This window comes from Peromyscus californicus, unplaced genomic scaffold (genome assembly GCF_007827085.1).
Source record: "Peromyscus californicus insignis strain IS unplaced genomic scaffold, ASM782708v3 Scaffold_11__1_contigs__length_118956290, whole genome shotgun sequence".
Taxonomy (NCBI): Eukaryota; Metazoa; Chordata; class Mammalia; order Rodentia; family Cricetidae; genus Peromyscus; species Peromyscus californicus.
Window position 1 is genome coordinate 113,491,770 of NW_026294402.1, and position 21,417 is coordinate 113,513,186.

General features: G+C 53.8%; 1 protein-coding gene across 2 annotated transcripts; it reads left to right on the plus strand.

The window, feature by feature from the left end:
• The first annotated feature begins 2,078 nt into the window (after positions 1-2,078).
• Positions 2,079-21,296, plus strand: Vill (villin like). Of its 2 annotated transcripts, XM_052723878.1 has the most exons (20): positions 2,079-2,192; positions 6,920-6,991; positions 7,131-7,205; positions 7,483-7,688; positions 9,286-9,394; positions 10,721-10,831; positions 11,130-11,329; positions 11,726-11,804; positions 11,886-11,984; positions 12,478-12,613; positions 12,795-12,895; positions 14,962-15,099; positions 15,204-15,362; positions 16,103-16,282; positions 16,945-17,090; positions 18,274-18,415; positions 20,014-20,199; positions 20,374-20,445; positions 20,617-20,853; positions 21,041-21,296. In XM_052723878.1, the coding sequence occupies exons 1-20, from the start codon at positions 2,112-2,114 to the stop codon at positions 21,152-21,154; spliced, it is 2,643 nt and encodes an 880-aa protein (XP_052579838.1). In that variant the 5' UTR covers positions 2,079-2,111; the 3' UTR covers positions 21,155-21,296. The 2 variants fall into 2 exon arrangements, with proteins under 2 accessions (XP_052579838.1, XP_052579831.1); XM_052723871.1 differs by having other exon boundaries at positions 20,374-20,853.
• Positions 21,297-21,417: the final 121 nt, after the last annotated feature.

The following is a 21,417-nucleotide window of genomic DNA, read 5'->3' on the forward strand; positions in this document are numbered from 1 at the left end:
GTCCCTCTGGCTGCTGTGTGAGAGGGAAGATGTAGGGCCAGGGAGGCCAAGACAGAGTATGATTCATGTCACCAACTGGTTGAAGCTGGCTCCCAGAGCAGGGCAGTGGCAGGAAGCAATGGGACTCCCCAGTCCAGTAAGGAGGGTAAGTCTAGGTGTGGGGACAGGGGATGGGGGAGACAGTGGGGTGGGGGAGACGACAGGTGTCCCTGGTGCTTTCAACTTTGGGCCTGGAACTTGGAAAAAAAATAGAAAATTGAGAGGGGCTGAGGCCTAAGCTGTGTGCCTGCTGACTTTTAGAGGCCACAGAGGAGACAGATGGAGAGAGAGGAAGAGGAAGGTGGTGACTGAACCCGCTGCCACTGGCAGCGTGGACGTGTGGGAACAGAGAGCAGCAGACTGGAAGAAGGAAGTGGGAAGGAGTGGAGACACAAGAACACAGAAGAGTCAGTCAGTGCACAGGACAGTCAGTGCACAGGACAGTCAGTGCACAGGACAGTCAGTGCACAGGACAGTCAGTCAGTACACAGGACAGTCAGTGCACAGGACAGTCAGTGCACAGGACAGTCAGTGCACAGGACAGTCAGTCAGTACACAGGACAGTCAGTGCACAGGACAGTCAGTGCACAGGACAGTCAGTGCACAGGACAGTCAGTCAGTACACAGGACAGTCAGTGCACAGGACAGTCAGTCAGTACACAGGACAGTCAGTGCACAGGACAGTCAGTCAGTGCACAGGACAGTCAGTGCGCAGGACAGTCAGTGCACAGGACAGTCAGTCAGTGCACAGGACAGTCAGTGCACAGGACAGTCAGTCAGTACACAGGACAGTCAGTCAGTGCACAGGACAGTCAGTGCACAGGACAGTCAGTCAGTGCACAGGACAGTCAGTCAGTGCACAGGACAGCCAGTGCACAGGACAGCCAGTGCACAGGACAGCCAGTGCACAGGACAGTCAGTGTACAGGACAGTGTACAGGACAGTCAGTGCACAGGACAGTCAGTGCACAGGACAGTCAGTCAGTGCACAGGACAGTCAGTGTACACGACAGTCAGTGCGCAGGACAGTCAGTCAGTGCACAGGACAGTCAGTGCACAGGACAGTCAGTGCACAGGACAGTCAGCCAGTGCACAGGCGGAGCCCAGCACAAGGAGATATGGGCATGCTGTGACTATGGTGACCCTTCACACAGGCAGCCACCACTATATCTATCAAATATGCCCAGCATGGTTGCACACATCTCTAATCCCAACACTCAGGAGGCTGAAGCAGGAGGATTGTGAGTTCTAGGTCAGCCTGGGCTACACAGTGTAACCCTGTCTGACCAAAATAAAACATGTACACACTGGCCACTGGGCACAGAGTGGCCTGGAGTTCCTGGAGTGTCCACTCCTGTGACATGGAACAGTAGGTAAAGATTTCACTCCAAAAGGGTCTGTGGACAGTCGACAGGCACTAGCAGTGTTGAAGGGGAGGCCTGTGTGGGCTGGGCCTTGTCTGGGGCTACAAGAGACAGAGGGAAGCTGTGTCCTGGGCATTTCCAGACGGCTCTATTTCCAGCACTCTCATATCCCACAGTCAGAAGTAACAGAGCGGCAGCCGGGATGTTGAAGAGATTTCTTTGCTTCAGACTCCACTAGCCTCTCCCACGATGGGTATCAAGGCTCCCTGGGGAGGGCATTGCTGGGCAGTCAGCCAGAGATGGGAGATGGGGAGTGGGAGATGCCGGGAGGCAGCCCCGGCCATTTCCTTCACCTCCTAAAGTGACTTTGATATCACAGATTCACTACAGTGGCCTGAACCCCTGGATCCAAAAGGACCCCTCCTCCCTACGTGTGTGTGTGGTGGGGAGGAGTTGCCTATCTGAGCTCCCAGGAACAGAAATCAGTGTTTTCTCAGGCCAGCTCAGGCCTTCACCCCTTACCTTCTCTGCCCACTGATACCCAAGAAGTGAGTCTACCAGGCCCTGGGAAGGGGGCTGGCTCCCAGACGACTTGGTCAATATTTATTGACTGACTAAGTCTGAATACCCAGTCCCTGCTGCACCGAACACTGGGGTGTGTCCTACAAGGCAGGAGCTGGGATTGAGTTACGGTTAGGAGGGAGGGGCAATGGGTAGACCCTGGCTTCCTGCCAGGCCTGGCACTGCCCACAAGCAGGGTGAAGGGGAGTGCAGGAGCAGTTCCCAGAAGGTAGGCCTGGGCTGGAGGGGGCCTTGGGAACCAGTGGAGGGCATGGTGTGCCAGGGCTCAGGGTCACACAGAAGGGCTAAAGGCTGGCAGAGCTGAGGGCAGCCCCACCATGAGGACACTGGGTATGTGGCACCGGTGGCGGCGGAGGGCCACCGTGGCAAGCCAGCGTGAGGGGAAGAAGTAGCAGATTTTGCATGTGGGCAGGGGTCGCTGTCACCCCCAAAGTAGGTTTGCTTACCCCCCGCCCTCCAGCAGGCTGTGCCCTCTCTCCTGGAAGTTAAGCAAAGAAACCTCAGGGTTCACCCTCAGGTACCCAAGGAAGAAAGAAGGTGGGGGGGGCACCTGAGGAGGAGGGGGGGACATCTGGGAGGGAAAAGGAGTGCCCCAGGAGAAGTAAACAGCAGAGAGCCTGCACAGCCGGTTAGAGCCCCTGGGGGAGGGGCGAAGAAGGGAGCCAGTGCAGGCGAGGAAGGTACCCTGGGAAGGTAAGAGGGTTTCTCGGGATGCGGAGGGCATGAGATGGCATCCCCTCTGGGGAGGTGCTGGAAAGTAAAAGGGAACTTCCAGGGGTGGGGGCTCGTGGGCCACAGGTGACCCTCTGGGAAAAGATGGAACCTCTGAGGGAAGGCGCCTGGAGGAAACACGGGGTGTTGGAGGAGTAAAGGGAGGGACCCCTGCTTTAAAGGTCTCTCCCCTCACCTGTCCTAGCAACAGGGACAGGGTTTCAACCCCAATCTGACGCTCCAGGCTGCGGGTATCGGGGCGCCTTCCCAGCCACCCTCGGGATGATGCTGCCCCTCCCACTGGGGCCAGCCTAGGCACGACTTCCGGCTGCCAATCTGCCCTTCTCTCCTCTGTGGCCCTGAGATGGGGCAGTGATCTTCCCACCTCGCTGTGGCCCTTATAGTTACATGACCTATATACCTGAGAGCTATATACCTAGCTCTCATCTGTCTATGCCTCAGGTCTCTGCCTGTCTGGGTCCCTAGTCACTCTCCTGTCACTGGTTTTGCATATAAACTCAGTGTCTTTGCTGAAGGGTCCCGTCATGGTGTATCATCACATTTTCTGTTGCTGGAGATGACCACTGTGCCTGTCTGTCCTGTGTGTCATCGTCACACAATGATTACACCTGGAGGCATTGTTAGCATGCCTGGTGACTCCCTTCTGCATTTGTCTTGGCCAAGTCTCAGTCAGTCAACAACTACTGACGGATTTGTCCTGCTCCATATTGGCAGACCCAGACCTGCACAGGATTTCCCCGGGGCTGCAGGAGAGGCTGGTGTACTGGCTCCTATTACTGCCTCAGCCCACAGCCTCCACTAGTGTGACTCAGCATGGACGGCCCCCTGCACCACCCCCTTTCCAGGCCCTTGTCCTGAGCCCAGCCCTCAGGAGCCCTAGACAAAGAAGTAAAGAATGGGAGCCACCTATGGTTCTGTAACTCTCTCACCTCACCTTGTCCCCTCTCCCCTGTCACATAGGGTAGCAGAGCCTAGGGTGTTCTTGCTGTTGATGGGGCAGGGCTGGGATGCCCAATCAAGAGCAAAGAAGTCACTGGTGCGCCAGGGCCACCCATGTGACAGACTCAGAACCCACTGACTGCATCTGCCTACTGAACAGGATTTTGGTTAGATGTGGAAAGTTGCACTGAGGAATAACAAACCCTTCACCTTCATGCCTGTAGAACCCACGACTGTCTGCAGTTTCCAAAGCAGTAGTGCAGGGAATCCTTCGTGCAGCTGAACGTGAGGGGATGGGGTTGGTAGCACCCTTCTCCCCAGGCCTCCGTAGTGTTTCTCCTCTGCACACTCAGAATTACAGAGCATGGACTCCAGCAAGCTCAGTGACTGTTTGCAGAGCCTGCATGTATATTCAGCTGCTTTCAAGGCTGGGTCAGGAAAGCATGTTTCATCAGCCCAACCTTCTGCGGTCACCTGAGCCTGTTACTTGCTGGAGAATCTGTCACAGTCCTGTACAGAGTCTCCATCCTGAGTTGACAGGACTTCTGTCTTGTTTGTGGAGCCTGTAAAGCCGGTACCTGTTCGCAGTCTAGATGTCTCTCCACGGTTTCCATCGCTCCCCATGTGAGATTTGCTTTTATTCCAGATGCCGGCATGCACAGCCTGACCTGGCTACAGAGCAGTCCAGCACCTCTGTCCAGGTGTCTGTCTGCACAGATTTGTCTGCTTATGGTGCCTGTCCCTGTCTAGGGACAATTGTTTCCTCTGCCGTAATGTTATCAGAACTTTGAGGATCAGAGCTTATTCCCTGATGGTCCTGCAAGCTAGGCTCAGTCGCCTGTGCTCACCAGGCAAACCGAACGGGTAATAATGAAAAGCAGAGAAAGGAAATATAACCAATATGGCCACATCGAGAGGAGGAACAAGTAGAGGTCCAGTGAGCACCGCCCAAGTCCTGCTATGAGGTTTAGGGTTAAATGGAGCACAGGAGGTTTGCATGACTGAGCAGTCCTGCTCAAAGCGCAGTCCCGTCCATCACTGGCCCACCACTGTCACTGTTCTGTGTGCTCCGATCTGTCCTGCAAGGTGCTCTGACAAGTTGTCAGAAGTGTGTGAAGTCTCTCTTTGGGAGACAAGCCCTTCCTCAAGCTGACCCAGGGCATCAGCCTTTCCCTCCCTCCAGAATGAAATTCCTGAGGACATGCCAATTGAGAGGGGTGTCCACCAATAGGGTGGGACACAAGTGCCATTCTCAAATACCTTCCCACTTGCAGGATGGTTATCTCATCTCTGTCTATGCCCTGATGGTAGAGCTTCCTCCCACTTTAGAACTATGCTCTGTCCACATCTGTTCTGCAGGGCCTGATGCTCACATGTGACCCCATGATCTTTTTAGAGGCTTCCCCTCCTTGTACAGCCTGTCTGAATTGACCTGGGTAGAAATTCATTCAGCTTGTTCCAATGGAGAATTTCTCACTGGACAGGGGTGATGTTAGTCTGGGAACACCCACGTGCTTCTGTAGACTTCATCCCTGTTTGTAGAGCCTCTGCGTCTGTACACTCCTGTTTGCAAGTAGACCTGTGGACAGAGCTCATCCCTACTGACAAAGCCTCGGCCATTTCCAAACTGACCTGTATAGCCTGCCCCTGTTTGCAGGACCTGGGGCTCCCCACAGACCCAGGCCTGCTTCATAATCCTGCTGTGTCCAGAGTGAATGTGCTTATACACAGCACTGGCTTCCCTGTGGCTCAACCCGCAGCACCATGCCTCTCTGGAGAAGCCAATGCCATTGAAAGAACCAGTCTGTAGATCCTTGTAGGCTTATGTAGTTCCTCTGCAGGCTTAGAGAGCCTCAATTCTTCTGCAGGCTCCTCGACTTGACCACAGGATGGGGGCCATTTTACAGACCCAAAATCTCTTCGCAAAGCCTGCCAGGGTTTTCTGCACCCATTCTCATCGTCTACTTGCTGGAGATATCCTGCACATGAAGCTCTGGCATGTCTACAGAGCTTTTCCAGGGCTCTGACTAGAGGACCTTGCTATAGCTATGGGTGTGGCTGCTGTCTGCAGAGCCTTGTGCATTGATGTGCTTGTCCATAGCTTCAGACTCCACCCTTTCTACAGAGTCCTTTCTTATCCACATTAGCACGGCCTTCCCCAGGCTGCACGGCCTTCCCCAGGCTGCAGAGCTCCTGTGTGCCTCTAGAGCCTGTACCTGTTTGTAGAGCCTTTCTCAGCTTCCAGTCTTTGCCTGTTTGCCAAGCCTGTCTGACCTTCCCTGGGTAGTACCCGGGTCTCTCCAAAGCTATCCTTGTATACACGGAGGGCCCCTGCTTGAAGAACTCATTTCTCCCTGGAGACCTTGAGTCGTTCAATGCTTCATCAGCCTGTGGAGGCATGCCTGTTTGTACAGCCCCTGTCTGCCCAGCCTGTTGCACTGTGCAGACCCTGTCTATCTCTACACTCGTTTCTACCTTTGTCAGACCTTTGTGTAGTTCTGCCCTTTCCTTGAGGTCAGAACTTGTCTTTCCATACAACACTGAGCCCCGTTTCAAGAATCCACCCCTATCTGCAGGGTCTTTCCCTGCAGACTGGATGGGTCCTTGGAAAGAGTCTCCTTTACACTGCCTGCAGTGACTGTCCCTGAGTCTGCAGACCCTGGGTCTGTCTAAAAGCTGTCGGCATGTTTCTATCTCCTTTTGATTTTTTAGACAAGGGCTCCTGTCACTCCACCTAGCCTCACATTCACTATATATCTGAGGATGATCCTGAACTTCTGATCCTCCTGCCTTCACCTCCTGGGTGCTGGGATTAAAGCCAGACACCACCATGCCATGTTCTGTGTGGTGCTGGGGGTCAAATCCAGGGCTTTATGCATGCTAGGCAAGCATTCTACCAACTGAACTATACCTCCAGCCCTTTGTGGTCAGTTTCTAGCTCTCTCTACAGATGTTGCTACTGCAGAAGGGCACTCTTGGCCAGACAGCTTAGCCTGTTGTAAAGCATTCCCACAGACAAACCAGGTCCCTGTAAGTCTGTCACTGAGCCTGTCCTGGTTTGCTGAAGTTTGCCCAGGTCCCTGTAAGCCCATCCACTGTGCCTGTCCTGGTTTGCTGAAGTCGCATGTTTAACGAAAGTTCCATTCTATAATGAAGGTGTTTAGAAGAGCGTTAGGTGGTGGAGAACTCTTGCTTGGAGCCTTACTGTAACAAAGGTAGCCAGAGGCTGGCCTCCAACATTTCATCTCCATCATTCTTGACTAGCCTAGGATGGACACCAACCAAGACGTTCCAGCCATCGACAGTCACAGAGCCCTCCAAATATGGATTACTGAGGTGAGAGGCAAGACCAGACAGCACAGCCTGGGACATGGAATAATCCCCCATCTCCCATCTAGAGCCCCCTCCTCTTCCCTTTCTCTGGGAGCCATAAGTAGAGGTCCCTAACTTGTTACTTGGCAACCTCTTCTCTCAGAACCTAAAGATGCTGCCACTGCCTGAAAGGGCTCATGGGAATTTCTTCGAGGAATGCTGCTATGTCATCCTCCACGTAAGTCACTTGGGGAGTCTGTCTGAGGGGTGACATGGCCCAGAACTGAAGAAACTCAGAACTGGAAATAAACTCTGTCTTGAGATCAAGAGCCCCCATATCACATGCCACCCACAAGGGGCTGCTGCCCTGAGGCCTTCTTGTCCCCATTTCCCCTCATAGCCTCCATCCAAGCGCCTGCCCACTGGTTCCTTGATCACTGGCTCCACAACACTCTCCAACCAGACCCTGGAGCCTGGCCCCATCCCCTCCACATATAACAATGCCTGGACCCTAGGTCCCTCAGAACCCAAAGGCTACCCGGGGAGGGTCCGGCAACCTGCACTACTGGATCGGTAAGGGGGCCAGCGCAGAGAGTCAGGGGGCTGCAGTCACCTTCCTACAGCGCCTACAGGAGGCTCTAGGAGACCGGACAGTGCTGCACCGAGAGTCCCAGGACCATGAGTCCGACTGCTTCCACAGCTATTTCCACCCCGGAGTCATGTGAGTGCTGAGGGAGCTGGGCACAGAGAGGGGACACAGTGTGTTAAATACTCTGGTGAGGGTACCACCAGCCACCTGAGATAATGGTTTTTCTTTGGCTGAATGGAGCACGTGTGTGTGTGTGTGTGTGTGTGTGTGTGTGTGTGTGTGTGTGTGTGTGTGCACGTATGCATGTGTAGGTACTTTGTTAAGGTATGTAAGCTCACATACATTCCACCCATCTCAAGCATACAATCCAGTGGTTTAAGAGGTATGCAACCATGACCACAATCAGTTTTAAAATGTTTTCATCACCCTGAAAAGTCTGCTGCATTTGGGCAGCTTCTTTCCAGGTCCTTCCTGCATCCTTTCCCCTGCCAAAGGCAGTGAGTAGCCTGCTTTCTGTCTATACATTTGCCCATTCTGGACTTGTTCTGTAAGTGAAACCACACAGAAAGTGAGCTTCCATGGCTGGCTTGTTTTCATTTCGTCTTAATCTTTTCCTCTCCCTCCTCCTCGGCCTCCCCCTCCGCCTCCTCACCATCCTCTTCCTCCTTTCCCTCCTCCTTCCCATCCTCCTCCTCTCCCACCTGTGCTAAGGATAGAAGCCAGAGCCTTGCCCACATGGCAGGCAAGCCTCAACCACTGAGCTTCATCCCTCTTGATCCTGTTTTCAAGATCCACCCATACTGTGGCATGCATTACTGACTTCATTTCACTGTGAAATAATAGTCTGCTGGGTGAACCTACCATATGTTATCACTTCAGCATCCAGCGGACATGTGTGCCGCTTCTACTTTGGGGTTGTTCTGAATAGTACTACTGTGAATGCTTGTGGCCACCTTGTCGTTGGTCTCCATCTGTACGTGGGAGTGGTCACCAGTGTTATCCAGAGCTCGCTTTGTCCTTCTGGGAGAAGTGTCTCCTTTACCTTTGCTTCAAGGTGTTTTGTTTTGTTTTGGCTTTTTTGTTTTTTGGTTTGGTTTGGTTTGGTTTTTGGTTTTTCAAGACAGGGTTTCTCTTTGTAACAGCTCTGGCTGTCCTGAACTCACTTTGTAGACCAGGCTGGCTTTGAACTTACAGAAATCTGCCTGCCTCTGCCTCCCAAGTGCTGAGACTAAAAGTGTGCACCATCACCACCTGGCATTCAAGTATTTAGATTGAAAATAGTTAACCTAATTGCCAATACTAAATCACTTTTGTTTGATATCACTGGGTCAGATATTTGCATATAGTACAGACAAGTCTGTGTGTATATGAAAAAATACATGCCACCCAATGCATGTCCTGTGGATGGGCATGCAAACCTGAGTATTCATATCCACCACACAGATATGCCCTTCCATCTACTCATGTCTAGACTCACCTGGGTAAAAAGCCCGTATGAAATCCCCCAACGTACCTCAGTCTACATAGTTCCACATGCTAATAAGCAATGCACACTTGTGCCTCATGTACCTATGTACTCACACATACATGTGCTCACAGGTACTCAAATACATGTGTTACACAGACCTGTATCGTCCCCACACGTAATTACACACGTGCATTTGCTCACTCCCACACTCATTCTTGCACGAGGTGTATTTTCAATCATGGGTCCCTGTCCCTTTCTCAGCTACAGGAAGGGAGGCAAAGCCTCTGCTCTCAAGCATGTGGAGACCAACATGTACAATGTCCAGCGACTGCTACACATCAGGGGAAGGAAGCATGTGTCTGCCACTGAGGTGAGGGCACCGGGGACATGGTCTGACTCCGGACTCACACAGCTGAGTATCCTGAAGCATAAGAAAGGGCAGGAGTTGGTGGAGGATGTGGGGAGTGTGTGGAGCAATGAGCTACAGTTCCCCAGTCGGCCCACCTCCCTCAGGAGACACAGGCAGCCTTGGGTTCCTGGCTTCCCCTCTGCTCTGCTGCTGGCCCATCTTTCCTCGTGTCTCGTGGGTACTTTAAGAACCTGGGTCGAGGAGGCAGATGCAGTGGTGCACTGGGCCCTTGAAGGCCACATGATGGGAGTGTGCATAGCCTCACACTTCTCTCACATCAGTCATCGTCTCTCACACACACACACACACACACACACACACACACACACACACACACACACTGTCTACCCTGTCATCCTTGGATGGCATCTTTACTCTGGTCCATGTAGTGCCCTTTCATAAACTAACACAAAGCACCCTTTACTTTCACACACCAGGAAATTAACAGAGGAGAAAGACATTCTGCTTGTGGCCCGAGTTGAATGCAATGAACGTTTAATGCAATGAACGTTCATCGACGTATGGATGGTGACCCTTTAGCTGTACATCTACAGTTAACCAAGCTTACGGCAGCCCTGTGACACACACAGTCCTTCCCAGACTTTGCACTGTAACCCCACGGAATCCTGGTCGTGTGGGGATGGACATTATGTGGTCCTTGGTTTGTCCTATCATGCCACTGTGATTATTTAGTGTCCTCCAAATGTGTCTGTTTCAATAACTATCCTATGCTCCATTGCATACTGTCACCACACAGGCACATATGTACTGTCACCGTGAGCACACACGCTTGTTCACATAGGGTGCCCCGTATATGCACGAATGCCTGTTCATACAGAGATGAGCAATTACCTAGGCCCCACTTCTATATAAACACATAGAAGGTCACATGTGGCTATGAAGACGCATGCCTGCATGCTGTAACAGACACTGTCACACACACACACACACACACACACACACACACACACACACACACACACAGCTGCACATAGTCTCATTCATACAAGCGACACAACCTGCCTTGCCCTCTCCCCCTCCCTCTCCCTTACCCCTCCCCCTCCCTCTCCCTTACCCCTCCCCCTCCCTCTCCCTTACCCCTCCCCCTCCCTCTCCCTTGCCCCCTACCCCTCCCTCTCCCTTGCCCCTCCCCCTCCCTCTCCCTTGCCCCCTACCCCTCCCTCTCCCTTGCCCCCTACCCCTCCCTCTCCCTTATCTCCTCCGGCTGTCTGTGGTGCTGCTGGTCTGACACCTTTTTCTTCCACATCTCTCTCCTGGCTCCGGAAGGTGGCCTTGTCCTGGAACAGCTTTAATAAGGGGGGCATCTTCCTGTTGGACCTGGGCAAGGTGCTGATCCAATGGAATGGACCTAAAACCGGCATTTCTGAGAAATCACGGGTCAGTGTCTGCCCTAAGAGCCGGGAGTATGGGGTTTGGGGAGAGGTAGCCCTCCAAGTATCCGTCATCTGGCCACCCCAAGAGATAGCTGGACTCTCTGTCTCAATCCAACAGGCAAAGTTCAGACATCCCACTGGTGGCAGACCTGGGAACACTAGAATGACAGGACACCAGCTTTCCTGTCCCTCTCCCTGTACCTATGGGTACCAAGCAGCGATAAGAAAGACCCAGGCTGGGCTGTTGTGTGGAATGAGGGGCCACTCCTAAGAAGCCTTGACTGCTGGGTCCTCTCCTGTAGGCGCTGACCCTGACTTGCAGCCTCAGGGATAGGGAGCATGGTGGCCGTGCCCAGATTGGTGTGGTAGATGATGAGAAGAAAGCCGCAGACCTCATGCACATCATGGAGGCTGTGCTGGGCTGCAGGTCAGGCAGCCTGAGTGCTTCCGTGCCCATCAACAGCATTAGCCAGCAGCAGAAGGCCAACGTCCGTCTCTACCAGTGAGCAGAACTGGGGTGGGCATGGGGAGAGTGAAGGGTCACAACTATGTGTCTGTTACTGAAACAACACAGCATCTCTACAGAAACCTTGAGTGAAAACACCACGAAGGTCTCTGGGTAGGACATGGGCGGTGTTGGGATTGGCCATGCCTGTATATCTCACGACATGCACTCTTGTATGGTGTGTGGCAGCATCGACGAGAAGCCCATAGTACAGATGGGGACACGGAGGCCCTGTGAGGGTCAAGGAGCCACCTAAGCCCCAAGCAAGGTCACAATAATTGAGTTCACAGCTCATGGCTTCAGTCTCTGGGAAACCAGAGAAGTTCAAGGGTGCTGGGATGGCATCAGGCCAGGAAGAGGCCAGCTGTCCGCATCCAGATGCCTGTCCCCCAGTGTCTGCGAGAAGGGAACAGACCTGGTGGTCCAGGAATTGGCCACCCGACCACTGACCCAGGACCTCCTGGAAGAGGAAGTAAGGAAAGCCTGGACCATCCCCCAGCCATCCCCCCTCACAACCTCAGTCCCTGCTCACTAGACTTACACTTCTTCCTAGGGCTGCTATCTCCTGGACCAAGGTGGCTTCAAGATCTACATGTGGCAGGGACAAAAGTCCAGCCCCCAGGACAAGAAGGCTGCATTCAACAGGGCTGTGGTAAGGTCTTGGGGCCCCTACAGGGAGGCAAGACAGATCTGGTACAGGATGTCCTCCTGGGGTCTAAGGGAAGAAATAGCTCTCCCCTGGAACATCTTTATCCTGGGGTCAGGAAGTGAGTGTGTTTACCCTGGAAACTTTGCGTGGGAGAGAAGATGCGTGACACCCCAGAGGTCATGTGTGCAGGACTTAGCCTCGCCTTGAGGCCTAAGAGCCTTCTGCATTGTGTGTGGGAGGCAGAGGTTTATGGGACTGTAGGGTATGTCATGGCCAGCCCTTCACCAAGCTTGGATTAAGGGGACCATGCGTCCCCTGAGAGACCTCGGAGAATCGGTAGTGAGAGAGCCAGCTTGTTAAGTGGGTCTCGAGTTTGGTTCACTAACACAGCTCAGAGCTTGGCTGTCCTGGGAGCCACAGTTGGGGAGTATTCCTGGGGCTGAACATAGCCTAGAGCCCTTGAGCCACAGGCCTGCTTAACAGAGCCATGTCCCAGGGTTTCATCCAGGCCAAAGGCTACCCAAACTACACCAATGTGGAGGTGGTAAATGAAGGTGCAGAATCCACAGCCTTCCAGCAGCTGTTCCAGATGTGGTCGGAGGAGCGAGATGGGAAAAAACACAAAGGGAGGGGTGAGTGAAGGAGGGTGCAGGGGTGGAGGCTGGGGGGTGGACAGACCTGGGAGGAACCGGAGGCTGCTGGGGAGGGGACTGGACAGGCAAGGGGGTGTGGCCCCTGACCCCGTGAGATGCGTGAGCAGCGATGGGCCCAGTGGCACTGAAGAACGTCACTGACTCTCAGCTCCCCGTGCAGATAAACCGAGGCAGGCAAAGCCGGACCTAGGCAAGCTGCACACCCAGCCTGAGCTAGCGGCCCAGCTCAGAATGGTGGATGACGGCTCTGGGGAGGTGGAGGTGAGGGCACCGGCTTGGGGTTGGCAGTGTGCATACGAGGAGAGAGAACAGTTGACGGGGCGTGAAGTGGGGGGGGGGGGTCATGCCCGGAAACCCAGCACTCTGGAGGAGAGAATATCAGGAGTTCAAGGCCAGTCCGAACTACATGAGACACTGTCTCAACAACGAAAACGACCCAGAAACATGTGGTGCCCACCCACCCACGACCAGGGATGTATTCAAGGAAATAGAAACATACATGCCCACTCTCCAACAACTGGTTCATACAGTCCTCTCAAGCCATACAACACCATGGTCACTCCCTCAGACACGCAACTTGACAACACCTGGACAAGGCACCATGCCCTGTGGCCAGCACAGGTACACGGTCACTCAAATCACAGCCCCAAACACACCTAGCCCCTAACACACTGTCATGAAGCCCTCATCTGGCCTCAGACCAGTGTTCTCATACTGATCTATTGGACATGTTAAGACAGAACCCTTAGTTCCCTCAAGGCTGTTTTTAAGTCCATAAAATGGAAGCAGAGATTATGGCCCAGTGTGGCTCCCAAGTTCATGTGGTGATGCTGTGAGACTATGGGAACAAGGCTACTGAGCCTGTGTGAGTGTGTGTCTGCGTGTGCGTGTGCGTGTGCGTGTGCGTGTGCGTGTGCGTGTGCGTGTGTGTGTGTGTGTGTGTGTGTGTGTAAATTCTGCAGGTAAGCTGAGGTCAGAGAGAAGGAAGTTCTGCCTACGTTTTCTCTTATATGAATGACCAGGAGTGATGGGTGAGGAGAGATGGAAAGAAGAGAAGAAAAAGGGGAAGACGGAGGGAGTGGGTGGGAAGACTGGGAAGCAGGGAGTGAGCGGAGACCGGGTAGTGGAGGAAACCCAGGATGCGGAGAAAAGAGGGGTCTGGGGATGAGTAGAGGTAGCAGAAGGGGACCAGGGGGACAGCAAGAGTGGGTGAAAGCTGCAGGGAAGATGGCAAGGAAGCCGGGCAAGGGTGTCTGGGATCAGCTCCAAGCACACGGTCGGGGGCCTGTGGCAGTGGGGAGGCCTCGCTTCCGGGCAGGTGCCTTTGGGGAGGCTTTGGCCCCTGGCAGCCTCTTCAGAAAAGCGCGGGGTTTTGATGGCCTGGTCTAGAGGGGAAGTCCCCTGGTGTAGCTCTCAGGTGATGTGGGTAACGGACACCAGGCACTGAGTCCAGGCCGGCTGATGGGCCCTGTGATCCCCAGCTTACAGGTCACATGCCAACCTGCGCGGACCTGGACTTCCACCTGTCCTGTCTGGTTCTAAAGCTGAGGTGTGGCTCCCATAGTAACAAGCCGTCACTAGGACAAATGTGGGCAAGCACTGTCATTTCAGCCTTTGAGGAGGCAGGCGTTGGTTTTTTGTTTGTTTTATTAAGCAGGATCTCACATATCCCAAAGATGGCCTCAAACTTGCTATATAGTCAAGGCTGACCTTGAACTTCTGATTCTCCGGCCTCACCTCCCTAATGCCATGATTACAGGGGGAATCCCTGTTTTGGGGGGTTCTAAGACATTGTGCATGCTGGACAAGCACTTGACCAGCTGAGTCACACCGCCAGCCCTGGTTTTTGTTCATTTAGGGGTTTGTTTTTGTTTTATTTGAGGGTTGTGTGGTTGTTGTTAATGATACTTTAAGGAAAAAAGGAATTTTCCCCTCCAGAATGCCAACGCCTCTCTTCCAGTCTTGCTTCTGCTATCCTCGACTGAACAGCACAGCTCTGTGCATGGGGGAGGGGTGCTGTCTGCCCCTAACCAGGGCTGTAGCTAGTGGGGTCTAGGACTGAGGTAGCCATGGGCCAGGAGCTGGATCCATCTTGCAACCTCTAGCCTTTCACCTACTTTCCTGGGTGCAGAATGCAAGCTAAATCTGGGCTGAGAGCGGCCAGCGAAGGCGTGGGCTAGTAAGGCCTGTGGGGGAAAGGTCACTCCCAGGTCCAGTGTGAAGTATGGAAGGCCCAGATGAGCCAATGAGAGCTTTCCGGCTGCATGCAGGTGCGCAGGCTGCTACCGGTAAGGGTTATCTGTGCCCGTGGGTCCCTTGCTTCTCAGGTGTGGTGCATCCAGAACTTACAAAGGCAGCCTGTGGACCCCAAGCACCATGGCCAGTTGTGCTCAGGAAACTGCTACCTTGCCCTCTACACGTACCAGAAACTTGGCCGTGTCCGGTATATCTTGTACCTATGGCAGGTATGTCCCCCTGCTGGGGTGTCATGCTGTCCAGCCCAAGACCTAGAATCTGAGAACGGAATAGGAAACCCCAGGCCAAGTTATTGTCCCCCTCCCCGCTGCAGGGCCACCAGACCACCATAGAGGACACCAAGGCCCTGAACCTCAATGCTGAGGAGTTGGACCTCATGTACCAGGGAGCACTGGTGCAGGAACATGTGACCATGGGTCGAGAGCCCCCCCACTTCCTAGCCATCTTCCAGGGGCAGCTGGTGGTCTTCCAGGTAGAGCCCATGTTGGACCTTTCATCCCTTTGACACAGGGGGTGGAGAGACGGCTCCATTGGTAAAGGGTTAGCCTTGCAAGCTTGAGTGTGACTCCAGCACCCACATAAAGATGCTGGGTAGGATGCTGCAGCCTGTGATCCTACCCTGGGAAGTGGACACAGGAGGATTCCTGGGCCTTGATGGCCAGCCAGTGTAGCCTACTTGGTGAGCTCCAGACCAATGAGAGACTTTATCTCAAAGGAGGTGGACAGCATTCCTGAGAATGACATCTGACATCCTGGGGCCTTCATGAGCACATATGCATATGCACACACTCATAATAATAATAATAATAATAATAATAATAATATCATCATCATCATCACCACCACCACCGTCATCATCAGCATCAGCATCATCAGCATCATCAGCATCTATCTAACATAGCCACTCCAGAGAGGAAGGATTCATTTTGGGTCCATTTCAGAGGTCTCATAATCCCTGGCTCTGTTGATTCTGTGCCTAGATGAGTTGGCATACCATGGTGGCAGGAGCCTGCTCTGGGCCCTCTGAGATGTGTAACAAGTCTAATTCGAAAGGGTCTGTTTTACTGTCCTGTGCAGACAGGACTGCCACAGTCCACACTCAAAGGGCCAGAGGACAGTGGTAGCCTTAGTCTTGAAGCAGTTTGCTCACCACTAGGACAGAGGTGGCCCCCAGGAGCCCTTGCCTCAGCCTGAGGCCCCACCTTCTTCTAGGGGTGCGCAGGCAACAGAGGAAAGAGACCGCCAACATCCAGCCCAAGGCTGTTCCACGTGCAAGGGACTGACAGCCACAACACCAGAACCATGGAGGTGCAAGCCCGTGCCTCCTCCCTCATCTCCAGCGACATCTTCTTTCTGATCACAACTGACATCTGCTACCTCTGGTTTGGGAAGGTACCAGTGAGTCTCCACTTGGGAAGGTGGCGAGGTCAGAGATGGGTCCCCTCCACCCGAGTGCAGACTTGAAACCCAACCAGCTATAGGCCAGTGGGGTGGTTCTGTGGGTGGTGTGAAGTGGTTCAGGGACCCTGATAGAGCTAGGGGAAGTTAAGGAGTCACAAGTGGACTGGGGTTCCTCAGGTCAGAGGCAAGCCTGGCTCTAACTGCCTCCCTTCTTGCTTGGGGACTTTTCCCAAGTCTCTCTGGGAAAGGGAGAGGCCTAGTTGTAGCTGAAAGTTTTTCTGTGTCCCACCTGGTCCGCAGCCCCTCAGACTCAAGTAAACACACAGAGGCTTATATTAATTAAAACTGCTCAAAGCGTTATCCCACAGCACCTAGTCTCGGTTTGCTTGTGGGTTGTGGTGTTTCCTCATCTTTAGCATAAACCGCAAATGACCCCCAAGCCTTGGTGTCCCTCATCCACGTCTGGACCCAGAGAGGGTCACAGGGTCGCAGCTGAGGAACTGAAGGGGAGATACCTTGCTCACAGGGGCCTCACCCACAGCTTAGGCCTCCCGTGGCTCAGGTCCAGCTCCTCACGGGCCCCAGTGGATGGACATGGGACTGGAGGCAGAGGCCGGCCTGCTGCAGGGTTTGACCCAGTCTCTGCTTGCCAGGGCTGCAGTGGGGACCAGCGTGAGACCGCACGGATGGTGGCCACTGTCTTCCCAGGAAATAACATGGAAACGGTGCTGGAGGGTCAGGAGCCTCCCCACTTCTGGGAAGCCCTCGGAGGCCGGGCTCCCTATCCCAGCAACAAGAGGTAACAGGATTGCAGGAGAACATGGTTTTCTTGAGGGGGGAACTGTAGCCTGGAGGTGGGTGACTAGTGAAAGGTCACAGAGAGAGCTGGAAAGATAAGCCTGGAACTGAGGGACTCTGGGCCCCCTCCATCTGCAGTCTCCAGCCCTTGGTAACTTGGATGGGGACATGCCAGGGCAGACAGGGAGAAATGGCACCCTCTGCTGGCAGAGTCCACTTCCTGCATTGCCTCCAAGGGCAATCCCAAACCACCGGGTAAGTGGACAAGGGATGAATAGGAGATCAGGTGGAGTAAGAACTCAAGGATGGAAGGAGCTGCGTCCCTGCGCGCTCCGTCCACCCAAGTCTCCCGGGCTCCCATGGAGCAGACTTTCTTTTGGGCCACCAACTAACTCCCAAATCATGACATGGAGACTTATTATTAGTTATGAATGCTCGGCCTTAGCTTTGCTCTTATTTTAAACTGTTTCTCTTTGTCTTCATTTTACTTGGGACTTTTTACCTTCCCTTCTGTCTGTCCTACTTTCCGGATCCTCATGTCTGGCTGCCTGGCTTCTGGCCCAGGCATGTCCCTCTCTTCCTTCCTCTCTCCTCTCTTTTCTCTATTGAGCCTAGATCTCTCTGCCCCCACAACCCCGCCCATTCTTCTCCTGCCTAGCTTGGTCATTCAGCATTTTATTAGACCAATCAGGTGCCTTAGACAGGCAGGTGAAACAAATGCGTCACATCTTTACATAATTAAACAAATACAGCAGAAACAAAAGTAACGCACCTTTACTGAGGTAAATATTCCACGACACCCCCAGACTTGCTCCCCTCCTTCCCCCCTGTACCCGAGGCTAATTCCTGACTTAACTGAGTGCAGGTGACTCCCATTCTAGGGAGGGCAGCCCTCAGCTCAGCTTCTCCCCACTAGGTCTGGGGTCCCCTTCTCCAGTGCCTACCCTAATAAATCCATAGAGCAGCTGACAGGTTTTCAGTCACCTGCTCTATTTGTCCCTTGAAAGAAAAGGACCCTGGCCCAGAGCAGGCGCCCTACACAAAGTCAAGGGGTGGGTGGAGTCCAGAGGAAGGCCCAGGGCTCCTGTCCAAAGAAGCCGTTTTCCCTGAGCTGGGGGTGGGGGCACCCATGCCAAGGGCCAGTGTGGCCCAGTTGTACCCCTCACAGCCCCTCCTCTGGCCAGGCTCCCAGAGATCTCCGGCATCCAGCCCCGACTGTTTGAGTGTTCCAGCCCCTCAGGCTGCCTGGTCCTCACGGAAGTGGTGTCCTTTGGCCAAGAGGACTTGGACAAGTATGATGTCATGTTACTAGACACCTGTCAGGAGGTGAGGCAGCCACCCCGGCTTGGCTGGGAATGCAGGGTGTGTCTGCATTGGTGTAGTTGGGTGTGAAGGTGGGTTTAACCTGTGACTGATTGTTGCCATGGACTGAGAGTGGGAGTGTCGGTAAAACCACAACATACTAGGAACAGAAGTCAGGCCGTGTGTGAGTATAACCTTGCACATTGTATGTGATACTGTGTGTCCTATGATGCGATGTGTGACTCCACGTGACTGAGGGCCTGCGGCTGACGGTATAGCAATAGCAGTAAATAGAAATAGAAATAGTAAATAGACTGACGGGATATGTATGTGTGATGTTCTTTGGACCTTCACATTTGACTGGGTAGCTATGGCTGTGGATTAGGCAGACCATGCCAGCGATGGTGTGTGTGGTCCAAGACTAAACAGAACTGGCCAAACCAGTTGTAACTGGTGACGCTGCGTGTGTCCATGTGTCTGTGTGAGAAGGAAAGGATGAATATATGATTGGTTTTTAGTGTGACTGAGAAACTGAGTCTGTGGAATTCTGTGTGGCTATGAGACGGTATATGTAACCAACCAGATATGCATGACTGGTAACCATATGTGACTGTGTCTCTGTGCAGATACTGTGATGATGGTGGGTGACAGTGTGTGACTGTGATTGGCTATCTGGTTTTATGGCAACGGACAATGTGTCTTTGTAGCTGTGATCGTGCATGCACACATGTGTTCATGTGTGTGTCACTGTGTGTGTGAGACTGTATGTATACACGTGTGTGTCACTGTGTGTGTGAGACTGTGTGTCACTGTGTGTGGTACTGAGTTCTGAGGAGGTTGAGCTCCTATTTCACTCAGAGAAAACTCAAGGCCAGACTCCGTTCCCTGCTTCCCCACTTCGCGATCCCCACCCCATTACCTAGCCAGCCCCTCTGATCCAGTCTCCCAGCTCCACCTTGCTGCTCTTTTTCCAGCCATGGTGGCCTCTTGCTGTCCCCGAGCATGGCGGACACGTCCCATCTTAGGCCCTCGGCACTGCCTGATTCTTCTTTCCTTTCTTCTGGGACATGCAGGTGGCTTGCTCTCCCATGGAGATTCCATGGGGGTAGAGATTTTTGTCAAATCTTTTTATTTCTTTCGAGACAGTCTCATATAGCCCAGAGTGGCTTTGAACTCACTATGTAACCCGAACTTCCTCTCATCTATCAGATCCCACCTCCCAGGCGCTGGGATTTCAGGCCTGCCCTACCCGCTCCTGTGTATGTGGTACTTGAACTGGTCTTCCTGCCCCTGCCTCGCCAGTGCTGTGGTTACAGACAAGGTGCCACAATACCTGGTTTTGGATTGTGACTGGATTGCAACTTGGATTGTTTTCACTGTTGTGTTCTTAGTTCCTACCACATGCTAGTGCTTCTTAACTGTTTATATTAGACGCATGTACGTATGCCTGTGATGGCAAGTGTCCATGGGTGCGGGGGCATCTCAAATGCTGGGTAAGAGTGTTCTTGGCCAGGCATATGCACGCAGGGATCTGAGGCCATCTGACAACGTGGAGAGGGAGGAGGTGGCTGACTCAGGGGGCCCCTCCACCTGTCTAAGCCCAGGCTTCCTCTGTGGCCCAGATCTTCCTGTGGCTTGGGGAAGCTGCAGGTGGGTGGAAAAAGGAGGCCGTGGCCTGGGGCCACGAGTACCTGAGGACTCATCCAGCGGGGAGGAGCCTGGACACACCCATCGTGCTGGTCAAGCAGGGCTATGAGCCTGCCACCTTCACTGGGTGGTTTGCCAGCTGGGACCCCTACAAGTGGACGGTGAGGCTTCACACTGGTGGGTCTTCATCCGGGGTGGGGTGGGGGCTGTTCCAGGCCCTCCTGGGCTGAGGACCTCCCATGAGTCGGGGAAGGGGGGGGGAACTGAACTTGTCTGGGTTTCCGGGAGCTCCTTCCCTTGCCGGTCCTGATAACAGCCTCGACTCCTGCCCCCAGAACAACCAGTCTTATGAGGAGGTGGTGGAGGGAAGCCTGGGATCAGGGGCCGCCATCTCTGAGATAACAGCAGTAAGTGCTGGGCAGTTACTCTGGCAGCCCCACATAGTGGTCTGGGTTCACATGGTCCAGAGGTGGAAGGGCCAGGGGTTCAGATGGTGCCAAGAGGCCTGCGGGTTCAGTGTGGTCTTTAGCGGATGCCTGTCCTCCATCTTCCGGACCATGAGTCTTCTCTCTGGACAGGAAGTACATAACTTCCAGCTAACTCGATGGCCGAGTGATAACAAGGCAGGTCCCTCGACCATACTGGCCTCCAAGGGTTCCCAGGATTGCCCAGAGAAAAATCTGGAGCTGGGCCTCAGCGTTGCTGGCAAGGACCCCAGTGTAAGCTCAGTGGCCAATGGGAGCCTGCCCCGGGAAAGGCTGATGCACCAGGCCGTGGAGGACCTGCCACAGGGTGTGGACCCTGCCCGCAAGGAGGTGGGTACCAATGCTGCTGTTCTCAGCACTGGAGGATGCAGGGTGCCCTGCCCCCAGAGTGGCCACAAAAGCCAGGCAGTGAGCAGACTGGAGAAGGGGAGAGTGGATGACACCTCTGGGTGGCACAGGAGCTTGGCTCCAGTGACTCCCATTCCTCCCCACCGCCACTCCTACCCCCCACCCCCAGTTCTACCTCTCAGACTCTGACTTCCAAGACATCTTTGGGAAATCCAAGGAGGAGTTCTACAGCATGGCCAAGTGGAAGCAGCAGCAAGAGAAAAAGAAGCTGGGCTTCTTCTGAGCTGGAGAACCCTGCTCGTCACCCCGAGTCTCCTCCTGGAATACCCCCCCCCCAATAAAAGCCAGTGGTGTGTCAGGTGTGGCCCGTGTGCCTTCACGCTGCACCGTCTGGTGGAGCCCTCTTCTCAGCAGCAGGGACCCGTGGTACTGTGGGCCATACCCTCCTCCGTGGAAAGGATTCCTTCAGACTGCTCACTCCAAATGACCCCATGATGGTGGGAAGGGTGAGGTCTGGAGGGCTTCTCTAGCATCTACGTAAAAAGA